This window comes from Lepidochelys olivacea (assembly GCF_965140295.1).
Source record: "Lepidochelys olivacea isolate rLepOli2 genome assembly, chromosome: 4".
NCBI lineage: Eukaryota > Metazoa > Chordata > Testudines > Cheloniidae > Lepidochelys > Lepidochelys olivacea.
In genome coordinates this window covers 71,253,528-71,274,157 of record NC_140414.1, presented here as the reverse complement: position 1 = coordinate 71,274,157, position 20,630 = coordinate 71,253,528, and the positions used below count along the sequence as shown (strand labels likewise).

At 37.9% G+C, this 20,630-nt stretch overlaps 1 protein-coding gene across 3 annotated transcripts in view; it reads left to right on the top strand.

Annotated features, from left to right (window-relative positions):
- FSTL5 (follistatin like 5) overlaps positions 1–20,630 on the top strand; it is a 588,878-nt gene that overhangs the window by 311,360 nt on the left and 256,888 nt on the right. For all 3 annotated transcript variants that reach the window (XM_084625380.1, XM_084625381.1, XM_084625382.1), the window contains exon 5: positions 18,794–18,990. In XM_084625380.1, coding sequence (XP_084481506.1) covers positions 18,794–18,990 — 197 coding nt within the window. The remainder of the gene's footprint in view (positions 1–18,793; positions 18,991–20,630) is intronic.

Below are 20,630 nucleotides of genomic sequence, written 5' to 3'. Positions count from 1 at the left end.
CAGGCTTTAGTTAGAATAATAAGAGCCATGGTAGAGCCTATGGTTTAAATACATAGACTAAGCATGGGACTTGCAGGATCCTTTGGATTCAAACTTTTCAAGGGGAAAAGGCCAGTAACAGTGTGGGGTGGCCTTTGCCTCCTCCATTTCACTGCTGCCAGGGCAGTGTGCCTCAAGGAATTTTGCTATTTTAAAATTACAAGATTATAGTAGTGTTGCAGCCATTTAACCAAAAATCCAAATGTCTATCTCCATCCTCACTCTCCATTCACGAGAGAGAGTGGAGTGAAAGAAGAGACATGTCATAAGTTTGTTTTGATTTAATCAGATCCTGTGCCCCCACTGCTAATCAGGCCTTCTGAATAGCTAGATAACTTCATATCTTTAAGTTACTGTGACTGAAAAGTGTATGCATTTCAAAATAAGGTGCTGTAGATAGCAACATACCATTTCCTTGGGTTGAACCCTTAACTTATTATGCCATTTCTGGTTTGTGACTAATGGACAAGATAGATGAAATTTCATATCCAAACTGATATCTGTGGAGCTGAATTTAAGTAAATGCTTTCCATTTTGACAGAAACATCTTTCATGACTTGTTCTCATAGTCATTTTCATTTCTGTCTCTGTGAAATAGAGGGAGAATCATATTCATAATATGGAATAGAATAGAAACCATGTACCTTTTTTATTAGAAGGGCTTATATGTGAATGAGGGCTCTCTTCTGAAGGCCAGAAGGTGAAATAAAAACTCAAAGGAAAGACAAGCTTCACTGTTTAAAAAAATAATAATCTGGGACCAAATTGTGGATTCAAATCCTTTTTAATCACACACTTCTGCATCAAACCACAAAGGAAGGATAGTGATATGAAACTGCACTTGAAGACAGCCTATAACACCTTAACTTCAGCTATTATGTCAACAGCCTCCTTTGTAGGTGTACAGAGATATCTTGCGTTGAAACATTTATTTCTTAGTAGTGAAGCTAGAATAAAATGATTGATCTACTCTCTTAGGATAACCTTTTATGTCATCTTCTGTAAGAGGAAACTGTGATCCAGATGTTGTATAGGAATGACTTGTCACAACACGCCTATGTGTGTCATCCCATAACTCATGAAACAAATCACACATCAGAAAGTAAGCTACTGTAAATCTATCTGGGCCTGACTTTGCTTTCACTTTGGCATGGCTCCAGTGACTGGTGCGAGAGAAGAACCAGGTTCATTATATTGCACACAGTACAAAAATGTTAATTAGCATAATAGTAATTTTTTTATTTTTATCCCCAAAATCAGGAATTACAGATTTAAGGCACCTTTAACTTCACCCTTTTTATGATGGGAGATAATGTTCAGGTCTTTCATTACATGATCACATAACATTAAAGAATATGACACATTGTAGTATGTATACTGCAGCTCTTTATCTTAAAAATGAATGCAGTAGTATTTAACACTGAAGTTGCATTATGTTACAATATTAGATGCAATAATTGACTTTTAGTTTGGTGATCCTTAATTTATTTTGTAGATGTAATTTATACAAAACTGGTACGCAATGCCAAATTATTGTACCATTGCTTGGTAGTGAATACTACAGCTAAGATTTTTTTCACTCTCATAGCTTTCCAAAATATTCTCCATTTGGGCTAATGTTACATTTGTTTGTAAAAGCCAAATGTTTTGTTTGTTTGTTTTTGTTTTAAAGTTCAAAGAAAAATACTAACCTATTTCTGAACTGCGTTTGGCTGAAAAAAAAGTTTGAAACTCAGTGTGTAAATACTGCTAATTTTACATAACATAAGAATGGCCATACTGCATCATACTAATGCTTCATCTAGTCCAGTATCTGGTCTCTAGCAATGGCTGGTGCCGGATGCTTTAGAGGGAATGAACAGAACAGGGCAATTTTGAGTAATCTATCACCTGTCATCTAGTCCCAGCTTCTGGCAGTAAAAGGTTTAGGGACACCGGGAGCATCAGGTTGCATCTCTGATTATCTTGCCTAACAGCCATTGATGGACGTCCATGAATGTATTTAATTCTTTTTTGAATCCAGTTATACTTTTAGCCTTCACATCATCCGATGGCAATGAGTTCCACAGGTTCACTGCATTGTGCGAAGAACTTTTTTTATGATCCTTTTAAACCTGCTAACTATTAATTCCATTGGGTGATCCCTACTTCATGTGATGGAGTAAATAACACTTCTCTGTCTACTTTATCCCTAATATTCATAATTTTATACACTGCTATCATATTCCTCCTTAGTCATCTCTTCTCTAAACTGAACAGTTCCAGTCTTTTTAATCTCTGCTCATGTGAAAGCTGTTCCATATATCTAATAATTTTTGTTGTCTTTTGTGTGTATCTTTTCCATTTCTTTATATATTGAGATGGGGGTGACTGGAACTGCTCACAGTATTCAAGGAGATGACATATCATGGATTTATATAGTGGCATTATATTTACTGCCTTAGTGTCTATCCCTTTCCTAAGAGTTCCTAACGTTTTCTTAGCTTTTTTTTGACTAAAACTGCACATTGAGTGGATGTTTCTGGAAAACTAACCACCATGACTTCAAGATCTTTCTTGAGTGGTAACAGCTAAATTGGATCCCATTCTTTTGTATGCATAATGGGGATTCTTATTTCTAATGTACATTACTTTGAACTTATCAACACATTTTGTTGCCAAGTCACCCAGTTTAATGAGATCGCTTTGTAACTCTTGTACATCAACTTTGGACTTAACTATCTTGAGTAATGTTGTATATCAGCAAATTTTGACACCTCACTGTTCACACTGTTTTCCAGATCTTTTATGAATATGTTGAATAGCAAAGGTGCTGGTACTGATCCTCTGGGGATCCTGCTATTTATCTCTTACTATTGTGAAGCCATTTATTCCTACCTTTTGTTTCCTGTCTTTGCCCTGTTACTGATCCATGAGAGGATTTTCCCTGTTATTCCATGAATGCTTACTTTGCTTAAGAGCCTTTGGTGAGGGACCTTGTCAAAGACTTTCTGAAACACCAAGTGCTGATCCATATGATTTTTGACTCCCTCAAATAATTCTAATACATTGGTGAGGCATAATTTCCCATTATTAAAACCATGTTGACTCTTTGCCAAAATATTGTGTTTTTCTGTGTCTGATAATTTTGTTCTTTACTATAGTTTCAACCAGTTTGCCTGGCATTAAAGTTAAAGTTAGAGTTACTGGCCTATAATTGCCAGGATGGCCTGTGGAGCCTTTTTAAAATATAGGCATTGCATTATCTGTCCTCCAGTCATTTGGTACAGAGTCTGATTTAAGTGATAGGTTACAGTCCACCATTAGTAGTTCTGCAATTTCATATTTGAGTTGTTCCTAGTGACTTATTACTGTTTAATTAGTCAGTTTGTTCCCAAACCTTTTCTACTGACATCTCAGTCTGGGACAGTTCCTCAAACTTTATCACCTATGAAGAATGGCTTGGGTCTGTGGATCTCCCCCATATCCTCTGCAGTGAAGACCAATGCAAAGAATTCATTTAGCTTCTTTGCAACAGCCTTGTGTTCCTTGAGTGCTCCTTTAGTAGCTCAGTCGTCCAGTACCCCTACTGATTGGGCAGTGTTCCTGCTTTTGAGGTACTTTAAAACAAAAAAAGGGGTTACTTTTGTTACTTTCTGTGTCCTTAGCTAGTTGCTCGTCAAACTATGTTGGCCTGCCTTATTATACTTTTGCACTTGACTTGCAGAGTCTATGTTCCTTTCTATTTCCTTCAGTAGGATCTGACTTCTAGTTTTTAAAAGATGTCTTTTTGCCACTGACCACTTCTTTTATTCTGTTGTTTAGGCAGGGTGGCCTTTTTTTGGTCCTCTTACTGGTGTGGGTGTGTGTGTGCGTTTTATGCTTGTTTTTTTCTAATTTGTCATATGCATTTAGTTTGAGCCTCTGGTATGGTGTTTTTGAATAGTATCCATGCAATTTGTAGGCATTTCATGCTTGTGATTTCTATTTACCTAGTTCCTCATTTTTTTCTGTTGTTCTTCTTTTTGAAGTTAAATGCTACTGTTTCTTTGGGTTTCTTTCCCTCCTACAAGGATGTTAAATTTAATTTTGTTATGGTTGCTATTAAGGAATGGTTCAGCAATATTCACCATCTGGATGCCATTTAGGACAAAATCAAGAATTGTTTCTCCCCTTCTGGGCTCCAAGAAGCAGTAATTTATAGATGTCTAGAAATTTTATCTCTGCATCCCTTCCTGAGGTGACACTTTGTCAATATGAGGATAGTTGAAATAGCCCATTAATTATGTGTTTTCTGCCTTTGTAACCTCTCTGATCTCCCTTAGTATTTCCCAGTCACTGTCACCACCCGGGTCAGGTGGTTGGTAGTATATTTTTACTGCTATACTCTCATTTTTCAAGCATGGAATTTCTATCCACAGAGATTCTGTGGTACAGTTTGGCTTATTTAAGGTTTTTACTTTATTTGATTCTATGGCTTTTTTCATGTATAATGCCCCCTTCCCCCCTCCACCGCCCCATTGCCACCTACTCTGTCATTCTTCCATATTTTGTACCCTGGTATTACTGGATACATCAGTATTCAAATTAAAAATAAAATGGTGAATATTAATAAAGTTGTGATTCATACTTTTGAAAACTGATCCCCCTTCATGAAAATGAAACCAATAATTACCCTCCTCTCATGTCCTCTACTATGTGCTGTTAATCACCTACACATCATCTTCCATGGCATTTTAGGGATTTTATAGTGTGGCCTATTACTGTAGTATCTAGTTCTTCATACATACCCCCAAGGAAAATGCTTCATAGTATGATAATTACTTGTTTTAATATGAGATAGTTAACAGTAGGGAAGTTTTAAAGTAAGGGGACTGACTGAGCAGCCATTGCAATGAATGGGGCAGTTCACACTTCAGATATCTCTGCAAACTCATTGGTTTCACTCACTTCACATTTTTGTTGTATTTTAAATGAAAGCTGAGTCTCTCTAGAGAATAATTGATTGGTCGAGTGTATGGTAAACATTTGTGAAACATTGAAGATAGTGGCTTAATATAATCCACATTTCCCTTTTCCAGATACTGTGTGAAAGGGTAGTAATATAGCCTTGTGGCAGAGATGACCAGAAACAAAAGCAAACAGTTTGTGTAGATTTGTGGCTAACTCAGCACTGCCTTAGAACCATAGGGTCAGAAGGAACCACAAGGGTCATCTAGTGTAACCCCCTGCCAAGTTGCAGGATTTGTTGTGTCTAAACCATCCAAGGCAGATGGCTATCCAGCCTCCTTTTGAAAACCTCCAGGGAAGGAGCTTCCACAACCTCCCTAGTCTGTTCCATTGTCCTACTGGTCTAACAGTTAGGAAGTTTTTTCCTGAGATTTAATCTAAATCTGCTATGCTGTAGTTTGAATCCATTGCCTCTTGCTCTGCTGTTTGTGGCAACAGAGAACAACTTTTCTCTATCTTTGTTATGGCAGCTTTTCAAGTCTTAAAGCATTTTCCTTCTAGATTTGGGCTTTCTTCTGCCTTTCAGTATTTATTTTAACATGTTAAAACTGTGGTATTTTATACGTTTAAAGCAGAGGTGGGCAAACTACAGCCCGCGGGCCATATCCGGCCCACGGGACCCTCTTGCCCGGCCCCTGAGCTCCTGGAGCAGGAGGCTCGCCCCTGGCCCTCCCTCCGCTGTTCCCCCTCCCCCTGCAGCCTCAGCGCGCCATGCTGCCGGTGTAGTGTATTAAACTGTTCCACGTAGGAATGTGCTACTGGTAGCAGGTACGGAGAGCAATTTACTACACTACACTGGCGCTACTCTCTGGGCAGCACAGCTGTAGCGTTGCCAGCCACGGGTGCTCCGTGCTGCGTGGTAAGGGGGCAGGGAGTGGGGGGGTGGTTAGATAGAGGGCAGAGGAGTTTGGGATGGTGGTCAGAGGGCGGGGGTGTGGATGGGCTCCGGGCAGTCAGAGCGTGGGGAGCATGGGGGGTGTTTGAACGGGGACGGGGCCCCGGGGGGGAGCAGTCAGGAAGGAGGGGAGGTTGAATGGGGCGGTGGGGGGCAGTCGGGGCAGGGGTTCTGGGGGTGGTCAGGGGACAGGGAGTGTGTGGGGGAGAATCAGGGGGGCGTGAATAGGGAGCGGGGGCGCAGCTTGGCACAGCCTACCCTAACCGGCGCTCCATACAATTTCCAAAACCCTCAGGCCAAAAAGTTTGCCCGCCCCTGTTTTATAGTATTATTCTGAATAAATATTGAAAAGGAAAAATCTCCAGGCCCTATAGGAGAAGGTATGACAGCAACAGTTGGGCTAACTCCACTGGAGAGGAAAATAAAGCACCACTTTGAACTCCCGTCTTGACCTTTGCTTTCAGCGATGTCTTCCTGGGGGACAGGATGCTTTTGTGTCTTTCTCACTCTTATTTTTTTTTTCTTTGATAGACTGAGTGAATGGAAAGTATAGACAACTGCAGGGTTAAATTTTTGTTAAAGTTACATATAGAGGTGTTCAGTGCTGTTGAAGTTGCAAGTTCAAGGGGGCAAGTAGAAAAATAAAACAAAAGAGATCTTGATGGTAAGGATCAAAAAGGATTGAAAAAAGGGGCTAAAGTAATTCCCTCACTGCCTCCTAAGAATTGATGATAAATATATATATAAAAAAACTATAAGTGGAACTAAATGGAGTGTCTGGAAGATGTATTTTCTTTAACAAAGTCACACACAGATATATTATTTTCTGAAAGAACCTGAGTCTTTTCTTTTAACTTTGATTACCAATAATGTTTGACGAGCCCTATTCTGTATAATCAAAGAACACAGAATGAATAGTAGATTGTCAATGAAAACACAGCTTTGCGTAACTTGGTCTATTTAAAGGTTCAATTATGTAGATCAATGGCATTTAATATGAAGTGATATCACCTACTGAAATAATATAAATCCTAGATAATGCTGACAAAAAGGGAAAAGTATAAAGTCTTTAAATATAACAACACTTTTGCAGTAAGGAAAAAATAATCATTAGACTCTGTTACTCAGGCAGAGTCATCAGTAATTACTAGAATAATGTAATCACAGTCAAGCTATTAGTTACTCTGTGCAACTCTTAGTGTGATTAATATTTAATTGTGGTCAGAATTTGGCAAATACCATATTCAGACAAGTTACGTAAAATAGCTTTTGACATCCTAAATTATTTATTTCAGCTTCTACTAGTATTTGCCTTAACTGGGACATTATCTCTTGGATGAGATTGAATAATTTATCTGCATATTGTAAATTATTTCTTAAGTACTGAAGATTTGTCTATATGTCTCTGTAGACAAGATATGACACACAAATACATGTCAACTTGATTCATAGTTAAGGAAAACAGTCTAGGACTTTCAGAAACTTGAATTTTATACCAAGACTCTAATGAAATTTCAAAATCTAGAGGGTATGTTTTCAAGTTCTACATTTGAAATCCTTTTTATTGAAATTCAGAAAATATAGCTGGCAAAGATGTCATTTACCAGACAAATTATTGATCTGGAATATATTTTAATTCAATATTTTATGACTCATATTTTGGAGATACCAGCATTATTACTCTAATAGCTCTGAAAAATAAAAAATAAAATATTATGACCCATAATTAATAACTAAAAAAGGCATGCTTCATTAGAGTCAGTCAAGATTTACATAGTAGAACTGAGAGTAGAATATGACCTCAAGTCTGTTGTAGAAGCAACATGATGATGAATGGAAAATGTTTGTAATGGGACCAAATATGTGTAGGAGACAAAATTATCATAAATTCATTGTATGTGATTGTTATATATGTTGCTTATTACATATTGTTATATTATAACAAGCATCAAGGCAACTTACTGGATGCATCGGATGTATTTTCACTGCATGTCATAGCCACTTAAAATTTCACACTGATAAAGGAGATAAAATTCAGATTCTGATGTCCTAAAAACACAAGTACCTATTATCTGGAGCTAAAAAAGGATCTCTGTTTAGCTTTTAACAAAGAGGAGAGTACTCCTGATTACTTGCTAAGAGTGGTAGTGACAGATGTGTGCATTTGTGCTCGCACGCCAGTGCACACACCTATACATCCGTCCGTTGAAGTAAATACCTGAAACGTAACATGCCACCAAGGTCGAAGAAATCTCCAGTTTTCGAATTAATATGACTTGAGGTAATTCCCAATTTTTTTACAAAGTTGTTTACTGATGTCAAAAATCCTACAGAGGCATCCATTATTATGTTATAAAAAGATCTTTTAAAGTGCATCTTTTAGCACTATGAAAACTGTAATTTGTTCCCGCAGAACACACACAAGTTTGCTTGCTTTATGGAAGCTTAACTGGAACGTCTAGGTTTGGCCATATTATGGCAAACACTTCCTGTGTGACCTTGGGTAAGTCACTTAGCCTCTTTAGATATGTCTACGCTGCAATTAAAATCCCATGACGGGCCCATGACAGCTGACTTTGGCTCATGTGGCTCAGGCGAATGGACTCTTTAACTACAGTGTAGATGTTTGGTTTAGGGCTGCAGCCCAGGCTTTAGGACCCTTCAAGCTGGGAGTTAAATAGCCCCTTTTATTTTTTTAGCCATGAGACCATCCTTTCTCTCTACACACTCAAGTATTTTCCAATAACCTCTGAGATAAGTAATATTTTATAATTTGAGACGTTAAAAATAATTTCCTAGAATACCTTTATTTAGAGCAATCAGAAATATTTCTTCACACAAATTTGTAATGCTAGTACAGTATTTCCTTTCCTAACTACTCTTTCATAAGTATAATCCAATTAATTTTCAGTGTTTCTGCTCCCCTTACAAATTAAATAAAACTTAAATTGTCAAATATTTACTTTTCTTATGCATAATAGGCAAACTTCTATTCAAAACTTTGCCTATGAGGACAATAGCACTTAAAAATTCCACTTTACAGCTGTTTCCTAGTTAACTAACACACAGCTAAAAGAATGAATTGCAGAGTGGAAGGAAACAAATAGGAAAATCATTAATTTTTTTCACTAAATTTGAACTCATATTAACACTCCCCCATTCAAACCTATTAATATTTCAAAAAAATATATATACAAATTGGGGGACAGAGGAGTGACACTTCTTTTACTCCTGTTGGTTCACTTGTTTAATGTTATTTAAGTTTCTGCATGCATTAAAAAAAACTATATTATCTAAAACCCAATATGAAGCCAATAAAAAAGTAGTGAAATAAATCATGCATAATTGGGGGGGAGATGTTGTAGATGCAAGAACCTGAAAACGTCATAGCTGGATTACTTCCTCCCATGGAGCATTCAAGCATTAAAGATGGAAAAGAATAAAACACAGAATATAATTAGTATTTACCACTAGTATCTCCTTTTAAGCTTTTTTCAAGATTATAGTGGTTATGAGAAACATTAAGGGAAAGATTGTACACAGCTCCTTTGTGCAGGTTCAAAAAGGGGGAGATGGAAAAAGGCAGCCACAATGGCTTTGATCGAGGAAAGCATGCAAGCGTGAGTTTATACCTAAGCATGTGAGTAATCTTGTGAATTCTAGTGTGACTAAAACTATGCTATTAATCTTTCCTCCCATGCCCCTTTCCCCTCCTTCCTTTCTTTGGGTATGTCTACCCTTCAAGCTGCAGGTGTAAATTCCAGCTTGAGGATATATACCCACATTAGTTGTGACTGATCTAGTGCACTAAAAACAGCAGGAGGGACTAGCCACCCCAAGGGCAAGTTGCTAAATATGTACTCAAGATGGCTAGCCCCTGTGCTGTTTGGACTTCTGCAGCTATCCTTTATTTTTATCATGCTACCATGATCAGAGCTCATACAGGTATGTCTCCTCGAGATGGAATTTTTACATCTCCAGCTCAAAGTATGGATATGCCCTCAGTCACCATGAAGAATGCAACCATCCTGTTTATTACGCAGACCCATAACCATCTTTTGACTCTAGGTCCTTACATCCAGGCTGTGTTTAAATATTGCTGGGAATTCCTTTGTAATACCCTAAGATACAGCTTTTCCTCTCCACCACACAGCTGAAACTCTGGCCTCTTGATTGCTGCAACATCCTCTTCTCCAGTCTTGACAAATACAATCTTGCTTCACGTGTAACTACTCACGTGTAACTGCTGCAGAGATAATTTTTCTGTCTTCTCACTTTGGCCATGTCACCCCTCTCGTTTCACCCCTCCATGCTCCCCCAGCTGCTGTTTCTCCATGACATTAAAAACAAATTACTTGTCTTCACTTTCAAAGCCTTCATGTCCTGTCCCTACCCTGCTTACCGACTGTCGTATGCTATTGAGATGACAACTCGTGCCTCTGCTCTGTCAAAAATGCAAGCCTTCATCATCTACTGGTTAAATTTTCAAACAAGCATCTTTGTTCTTTTCCGCCATGCTGTGTCCCACCCACAGATATCTGCAGAGCACCACGTTGCCCTTCCTTTAAAGCTCTCTACTTAAAACACTTTGCCATGTGTTCTACAAACAAACGTGAAAATAAATATTCAGTGGGTTCCTGAGACCTTTGCCTATCATACGGACCAGCACTCTCTGGTTCCTTGTGCTCTCCCTTTCCATCTATTATATCCCTTGTTGTATTGTGAGTAGATTGTAGGTTCTATGGGGCAAGGACTGCTTTTTAGGTATGTGTTTGTGTAATATTTAACAAAATGGGGAGCTAGTCCATGACTTAGGCTCCCAGCTGCCACAACAATGCAAGTAATAAATAATAGTTCCTTTGAAGTCAGCAGGACTACCTATGTATTTAGAGTTAAATATGTATAAATAAATATGTTGTGCCAGTCACTGTCATTGCACACACTAATTCATCTTTGCCCAGACTACTTCTAAAATTCTGAGCCTATGAGGAGTTTCAAACAGATGCTATTTCAAAAATCATACTTTTTTTAAATGACAGAGGAATGTTTTTTCCTTTCCCCTGAAATGTGTATTTTTCTTGAGGCCCATATAAATGGCAATATTCAGTATTAGATCAAGGCTGATAGGTTTATGATCTGTTATCTAGCTGCATAGTTAGGAATAGGAGCTTTATATTTTTGGAAAGAAAAGATTCATAACTTCCTATCAGGATGCCTATCACTACTTTCTAGCCCTGGAAGTCTCAAAAATATTAAAGTTGAAATATTGAAATATCAGAAAAAATACTTGTGATCACTTTTAGAGGTGTGTGAAATTTTGATTGATTTTTCTCTCCCTATGACTTCTGTACAATTGGACTCATGCTGACTAAGACATTGAGCTATATAGGCAGAAGCATGCACAAAGTTATCCCAATTTTTTAAGACTCTCTAAAGCATAATTTTCTGTGGTATGTAGGGCATATTGAGCGTACATGATGGTATAGTATATAAGACTTTATTGGCACTCATTTGGAATGACATAGCTTCACCATTTTAAAGTAATTTTGGCAATGCCAACTTATGCCAATACAAGCTTTACACTATACTACAGTATTGTGTATTCTTAGTGTATTTATATAAATTAGAGGGAATATAGGAATGAGCTGGAAGAGAGGAAGTCAAAGCAGCAATTCTAAATGAAATTTCAAGGAGCTTAGAGGTGAAAAGAAAGGAGAAGGGATGGTAATTGGAGAGGCAGGTCAAACAGAAAATGCTCTCTGATTCTGTTATACTTACTTATTTTACAGATAAAGAGAACTGAAACCAAATTATTTTAACTCCATATTCTTACATATACCTGTTATATCACAAATATAATCATCTTAAACCATTACCAAAGGTTAAACTGCTGCTAACATAAAACAAAATTACTCTGTAGGAACACCTAGTGATGTTGAGAGGTGCACATCATACAAAAGTTTCCAGAGCCTTCACAGCAATTTTGATATTAGGTAGCAAAGTTCAGCATAAGCTAAGTTCTTTCTGTCAAATACAATGAAAAAGAAAGAATGGTAAGGAAAGTTAGACATAACCACACTTTTCTATAGAATTCTCACAGGTTGTGCAGGTTCTTGATTCATTCTTACTCTTAAAGAATGCCAATGGTAGTCTGTACCTTTCTACCCATCCTCGTTTCTTTGACTTGTTATAATGTTAAGAGGAAACTGTAGAGAAAATGAAGGCTAAAGAATTTGAGCATGTGTTGAAAAGTAGTTATACTTTTTATTTATATATTTGTTTTGATTTAAAATATGTAAACATGTATATATAACCGCTAAGCAATCTAACAATGAAAACTTAAAATTTATAGGGGTATCAGTCAGCAATATAAGACAATAAAATAAGTTAGCATACTAGCCAGTAAGTACATCAGTAAATTATATATCATCCTCCACCTGGATTCAGCCCTCCCCTGCAGTATTGTCAAATTGATGCCTTTTGCAGCATGCCTGAAGGTCAACACATTCAGGCTATTTTTGCATTATTTATTGATAGCTGTCTTGAACAATTGAAAAGAAACAAACAAAAACAATGGTAACAGAAAACTTATTGCAAGTGTTAAGAGTTATTTTCTTTTATCATTTCTCAGGCAGCAATAGACAAACATAATTATTGACAATACTTTTATATAATGCTTTTGTACACAATAACTACAAAGTACTTTACAAAAATTGAGTGCTCTTTCTGTGAGTTAGGGGAGTATTATTCTCATTTTGTAGATGGGAAATGAGGCACAGAGAGGTTAAATAACTTGCCAAGGTCACAAACAGCACAGACCTAACTGTAAAAGAACCTATACAACTAGAGCATTTTAATTACAGTTGTCACCCTATTTTATTTGTATTGTGTGTGAGAAGTACAGTGGTATCTGTTTAAATCCTAACTGATTCAGGCAAAGGGTTTTTTTTTTTAATACAATAAATAATTGCTATTATTGTCTGTTTTGAAAAAAATGGCCATGCTTTGGTGGCTAAATATTGACTATTTTTGCATATCACTCTCAAAGAGATGAAGATTTTGGATCACACATTACTATTGTGGCTGGAATTGTATGTAATTCAGAATCAGGTTGATCTGTAGAGTAAATCTCAGTCTCATTCTCACTCACTGACTCCCAGTCCCCCTGTCATAAATATAAAGGGAAGGGTAAACCCCTTTGAAATCCCTCCTAGCCAGGGGAAAGCTCCTCTCACCTGTAAAGGGTTAAGAAGCTAAAGGTAACCTCGCTGGCACTGACCAAAATGACCAATGAGGAGACAAGATACTTTCAAAAGCTGGGAGGAGGGAGAGAAACAAAGGGTCTGTGTGTCTGTCTATATGCTGGTCTTTACCGGGGATAGACCAGGAATGGAGTCTTAGAACTTTTAGTAAGTAATCTAGCTAGGTATGTGTTAGATTATGATTTCTTTAAATGGCTGAGAAAAGAATTGTGCTGAATAGAATAACTATTTCTGTCTGTGTATCTTTTTTGTAACTTAAGGTTTTGCCTAGAGGGGTTCTCTATGTTTTTGAATCTAATTACCTTGCAAGATATCTACCATCCTGATTTTACAGGGGGGATTTCTTTATTTCTATTTACTTCTATTTTTATTAAAAGTTGTCTTGTAAGAAAACTGAATGCTTTTTCATTGTTCTCAGATCCAAGGATTTGGGTCTGTGGTCACCTATGCAAATTGGTGAGGCTTTTTATCCAACATTTTCCAGGAAAGGGGGGGTGCAAGTGTTGGGAGGATTGTTCATTGTTCTTAAGATCCAAGGGTATGGGTCTGTAGTCACCTAGGCAAATTGGTGAGGCTTTTTACCAAACCTTGTCCAGGAAGTGGGGTGCAAGGTTTTGGGAAGTATTTTGGGGGGAAGGACGCGTCCAAACAGCTCTTCCCCAGTAACCAGTATTAGTTTGGTGGTGGTAGCGGCCAGTCCAAGGACAACGGGTGGAATATTTTGTACCTTGGGGAAGTTTTGACCTAAGCTGGTAAAGAGAAGCTTAGGAGGTTTTTCATGCATGTCCCCACATCTGTACCCTAGAGTTCAGAGTGGGGGAGGAACCTTGACAGCTGGCTTGCCGGAGACAAGCCTTGTGAATAATGTTTCAGAATCTATACAATAATTAGCTACCGATTTCTGTCTCAAATTAACTACAAGTAGTTTTTTTCCTAAATCTTTTTTCACATTAAAATTGTTTAACCTAACAATCATTAATGGTATACTAACACAATAAAAACTCTGTTAATTTTGTGTGTGTGTGTAACCAGCAAGTTATACCAATGGTTATGATTTCCCCTTAGAAAAAAAATATTAAATTTCCTACCAAAATCAAAGATATAGGGACCAGAAATTACCTTGATTGTAGAAACCCCATGACAGACTTTTAGTTAAAGAAGTATTTTGTCCATGAAGACTTGATTTATCAGTGTGGTAAGTATAAACTGATAGGGGGTGATTTAAAGTATTTAGTTGACAGTGACACTGTTATAATATAATTAGAGTGACTGCAGGCAAGAGTTTAGGTGAGAGTTTAACTGCATCCCTCCCTTACTCTATAGTCATGCTGAATCATCTAAAAGACAATATCTAAATTATTATGCCAATAGTAAATGCCATATATCGCTCTGTATGTAGTCAGTTAATGCAGAACAGAAACAATAGATTCCCCATCATTGTCAAATCTAGATGTAAATTATAATTATGTACTCCACTTTGTCTAAATATAACTACTGTAGTCAATTTGAAATAAGCAAGGTATGTAAATAAAAGACCCACAGAAACATTTCTATATTTCTCCTCTGCCTGTCATAGTAAGTGTAATTAGTTCAAGTAACTGACCTGTTCAAACTTGAGAACTAAAATGGTTTTCATTAAGGAATGAAAAATGTCTTCATTAGTAAGTGATTGAATTCTTTCAATAAAATTCACTTGCTTAATTAGTTCCTTAGTATGTGTAGTGACATTTAAAGTAAAATTATTGAACTTTCACTGTTTAAGTGTTATAATTTTTATCTCAAATTAAAGTCAAACTTTAAGTAATTTTGTATCTACAAGAAGATTTGATGCTCCCCATGTGACTCCTTCCCACATAATAATGTTTACAGCTTTATAATACTTCTGTGTGTTAGAAGTGTTATCTCAGCTACACAGATGGGAGACTCTAGAGTCAGCTTGGACCAGCTAACAAAGTAAAATATATTGACCTAAGTCTACACTCGAGAAAAAGCTATTTTTTCTTTAGTTAACCTTGTTCTCTTTTCAAAAACTAGACAAACCCTAAACCACTTGCCCAAGGTCACATGTTAGATGTCTGTGTCAGAAATAGGAATTGAACTGAGATCTCCTGAGTCTCAGTACCGTACTTTAACCACAAGGCATCTGTAGATGGAATCCTTTGCAAAATTGATGGCAAAGACTGTTAACCCTTTGGTCATGGAACATACATATGAGCCATGAGGCAGGATCTACATATATTATCCAGCATTGAGAAACTAAGAGCTTGTAAGACACAATAAATATTAGATGTGATTCTTCTTTAAGTCTTTGTATGAATGCCACTTGTGGCATGCAACTAGAATCTTTTGACCAGCAGTGTCTGTTGGGGCTATGCCTATGCCAGCCATGTCCTTGTGCCACTCTCCTCAAGGGCATATGGGACAGAGTGGCCAAACCAATTTAATTTCCTTCTTTGACAGGATAACTGGCCTAGTAGATAGGGAGGAACAATAAACGTAATATATCTTGACTTTAATAAGACTTTTGACACAGTCTCAAGTGACATTCTCATAACCAAACTAGAGAAATATGGTCTCAGTGAAATTACTATAAGGTGGATGCACAACTGGTTGACAGGCTATATTCACAAAGAAGTTATCAACAGTTTGCTGACAAACTGGGTGGACATATCAAGTGGGGTCCTGCAGGAGTCTGTCCTGGGTCTGCTACTAGTCAATATATTCATTCATGACTTGGATAATGGAGTAGAAAGTACATTTATGAAATTTGCAAATGAGCTGGGAGGGGTTGCCAGCACTTTGTGACAGGATTAGAAATCAAAATGACCTTGAACAATTTAAGAGCTGATCTGAATCAAGATGTAAACCAATAAAGTGCAAAGTACTTCACTTAGGAAGGAAATGCCAAATGCACAAATACAAAATGGGGAATAATTGACTAGGCAGTAGTACATCAGAATAGGACATGGGGGTTATAGTGGATCACAAATTGAATATGAGTCAACAAGATCAAGAGATCGTGGAGTCATTGTGAATAGTTCTCAGAAAACATCCACTCAATGTTCAGCAGCAGTCAAAAAAGTGAACAGAATGTTGGGAATCACTAAGAAATGGATAGATAATAAGACAGAAAATTTCATATTGCCTCTACATAAATCCGTGCACGTCCACATCTTGAATACTGCATGCAGATGTGATCGCCCCATTTCAAAAAAAGATATATTGGAATTGGAAAAGGTTCAGAAATGGGCAACAAAATTATTAGGGGTATTGAACAGCTTCCATCTGAGGAGAGATTAATAAGACTGGGACTTTTCAGCTTGGAAAAGAAACGACTAAGAGGGGATATGATAGAGGTCTATAAAATCACAACTGGTTTTTAGAAAGTAAATAAGGAAGTGTTATTTACTCCTTCTCATAGCACAAGACTAGGTGTCACCAAATGAAATTAATAGGCAGCACATTTAAAACAAACAAAAGGAAGTATTTCTTCACACAGTCACCATGTGGAACTCTTTTCCAGAGTATGTGGTGAAGGCCAAGACTTATAACAGGGTTCAAAAAAGAACTAGAGAAATACATGGAGGATACGTCATCAATGACTATTAGCCATGATTGGCAGGGATGGTGTCCTTGCCTCTGTTCACCAGAAGCTGTGAATAGGCAACAGGGGACAGATCACTTGATGATTACGTGTTCTGTTCATTTTCTCTGAAGAACCTGGCATGGCCACTGTCAGAAGACAGGACACTGGTCTAGATGGATCTTTGGTCTGACCCAGTATGGCTGTTATGTTCTTTTGTGTGATGCTGTTGCAAACAGAGACAAATATCAAGTGGCTGGGGAGACGGGGCTGTTAAAGAAGTGTCATATGTAAGACACAAAATAAAATTATTCTGATCTACTCTGAACTAGTGAGGCCTTAGCTGGAGTATTATCCATGTCAACTGAGGGTAGGATAAGAAGAAATTGACTTAGTTTGTAGAAAGGGATATTTAGGTTAAACATTAGAAAATCTTTCTAACTATAAGGATAGTTAAGCACTGGACCAGGCTGTGTAGGGAGGTTTTGAATTCCCCATCACGAGAACATTTTGAGACAAAAAGGTTAGACAAAATCTGGCAAGAATGGTCTCGTACAGTGGTTCTCAAAGCCGGTCCACCGTTTGTTCAGGGAAAGCCCCTGGTGGGCCGGACCAGTTTGTTTACCTGCCACGTCCACAGGTTCAGCCGATCGCAGTTCCCATTGTCCGCGGTTCGCCACTCCAGGCCAATGGGGGCTGCGGGAAGTGGCGCAGGCCAAGGGACATGCTGGCCGCCCTTCCCACAGCCCCCATTGGCCTGGAGTGATGAACCATGGCCAGTGGGAGCTGCGATCGGCCAAACCTGCGGACGCGGCAGGTAAACAAACCGGTCCGGCCTGCAAGGGGCTTTCCCTGAACAAGCAGCAGACTGGCTTTGAGAACCACTGGTCTAGTATACTTAATCCTGCCTCAGCCAGGGACTAAATGATTTCTGGAGGTCCCTTCTAGTCCTACATTTCTATGATTTCTGTGATCTCAAGAAACAATTGTGTCTTGAAACCTTAAGCTTGTTTCTAATATTAAAACAAAACTTCTATCTTCACCTTGAAATGTGGCCTGTATGTGCGTGATGGAGGTTAGAGGAAATTAGGAGGTTTTATTACATTTTGTTGTAGAGAAAATAGCTTATATAGTCACTGTAAGCAGGACATGTGCATAATGTAGTTCCTGATTTATAGAAAGACTTGACAATGAAAGGAATAAACTAGATCCTTTTATATGCAGTTCCATCATAGCTGTGTTGATCCCAGGATACAAGAAACACAAGATGGCTGAGGTAATATCTTTTAGTGGACTAACAGAAGCTGGTCCAATAAAAGATATTAACTCGCCCACTTTGTGTGTCTACTAGATCATATGTCATAGATATTCTTGCTCCCTCTTACTCTCCCTCCCCTATTAAAACTAAATTCGTATTCCAGGTGGATAAAGAGGTTGGGTTGGTTTATGAGTACTCACAGTTGTCACTTCTGTTTTTGAAGTCAAATCCTGTTATGAACTGTATACATTTTGTAATATATCATTTTCTATCATGTTTACCATCATTACCACATATATTGTATTGCAATATATACTTTGTTAATCTTCATTCAAAATATATTATGTATAAAATTCTATGAAAATTTTCCAATAGTCCAGCTCTAAAATGACCTACAAGGAAAAGAATAGCGGGCTGCTGGACACTGTTTAAGTTGTTACAAAATGTTTTTAATGGTAAGTCTTGTGAGACAGAAAACTAAGCAAACACATATGATTATTACACCTTTATAAACCTATTTGGCCTCACCCAAAGCACATATAGGTAAATGGAAAGCCTCCCACTGATTTGGATTCAGCCTTTATAGGACATATCTCTAGCTCACTAGATGTACAAATGAAAACGGCAATGCACCCACATGTGTCAACCCTGTTGGATAGTGTTGGTAGAAGAAGATATCACTGTCTTCAGTATTTGTATATTTTCTTTATCCATTTAAACAATTTTTAAAATCTGCCTCAAAATTATCTTGTGCATTTCCTTTCCAGGGGACAAGTGCACATCCACTGAATACAGCAAAGTGAAAAATATGTTGTTGGATCTACAAAACCAGAGATACATTGCACAAGCAAAAGAAAAAAATGCTGAAGATAAAATGATTTTAAAGAAATTGCTGGTGGATCAAATGTTTAAATATTTCGATTCTGACAACAATGGACTTGTGGACAGTAATGAACTCTCTCAGGTAAGATTTGGATTTTGCTTTCCTCAGCACAGTACCTCTTCACTTTGCCTGTGGTCAAGTTTGCAAAATCTCTACTGCGGTGTAGATATGTGGTATGTGGTGTCCTTTGATGCAACCCTTTTCCTTCATTTGATACTTACATGTTGGCTTAAGAGATGTGAAACATCACTTAAGGATTTAAGACTGCTTGAAAAGGATTATTATTATCCTGAGTCATTAAGACAATGTTAAGGTTGAAATAAGTCAGGAAATTCAAAAATTCTGTAAAAATGTTGACCAGGCTGAACTGCACTACTTAATCTTGTATCCCAATATAATCTTCATACCATTCCATTCTGTATATAATGTCATGGGGTGTATGTACCCCACGTCAGCCCAGCAACCAAAGGGTTAACACAGGCACTGCCAGCCACTGCTTGTTGTCAGCCTCATAACAGCTGAGAGACAAAAAAGCTTGGAAGCAGAGGGGTAGGGGTAGGGCAGCTCCCAGAAAAGTGAACTGGCTGAAAAAAAGAACTCCTGTCAGCAAGCTGCTGAAAAGCTACTTGGGTACAACATCCTAGAAGGAGACGACCAGACCAACACACTGAAGAGCCTGCGGAAACCCAGGGGAAGGTAGGAAGGAGCTCAGGCCACATCCAGAGTTGACAAACCCTGATCTAGCTTGAGGGCCCTGAGCTGGAACCCAGTGGAGTGGGTAGGCTTAGGGCCGTACCATGCCCCTAATGGACTTAAGAGAGTAGAAGGCTTCCAGATTCCTGGGGACCAAGAATAGACTAACAGCCCCAGCAGGCTGAGTAAATTCAGGTGCAATGCCCGGTCTGGCCACAGGCGATGCCACTGCACTGACACATCAACTGACATGCCACATTTTACAGGGGAAAACAGAAGTGCTTAAAAACACATTATTGGTCCTATTAGTCATATCTCTTCACCTGTAAAGGCAGATAGCCTAGTTAGTTAATCCAATTCTACAGACAAATTTTAAAAACTTTCTAAAATACGTAAAATAGATTTTCTATATGTTATATAATAATTAAATATTGATCTAACATGATCTAAGAGGGCTAGATGCATATGTCTTATACTATTAGGAAGAGGGATTCATAGCTTTTGTATGCCAGCAAACTCCAGTTTTTAAATCTGTCTTGAAATATATGACCTTGAACCTGTCACTGGTCCAAACATTGCCTATCTTGGATCTCAGTCAAATAAGTAGTTTGGTGGAAAAAAGAAAACCTATCCCTATCCCTAGCATGTACTTTATTTAAAGAAAAGAAAAACAGATTGGAGGTATTCTGAAGGCAAGTTAGATATAGTCCTAGCAGAGATGTGTTAATGAGCCAAATGAAAGTCAGTTGGTTAAAGGTGCAAGATAAAAGTAATATGCAGTTAATCATATGAATAGCACAACTATGTGTGCGTGTAAAGCTGAGTGTCAGTGTTGGAAATTGTTTACAAATGGGTTGGAAAAGTGAATAATAGTGAACAACTCAGATTAGTCAGTTGGAGACTTCATTGAAATAAGGACAGCAGGATTTGGTTCCTGATTGGAGTATTTTGGTTCACCAATCATGAAATTTCTTCCCACAATATGTGAGATGCAAATACCTTTCCCAGCAAAGGGATTATGGCATTTG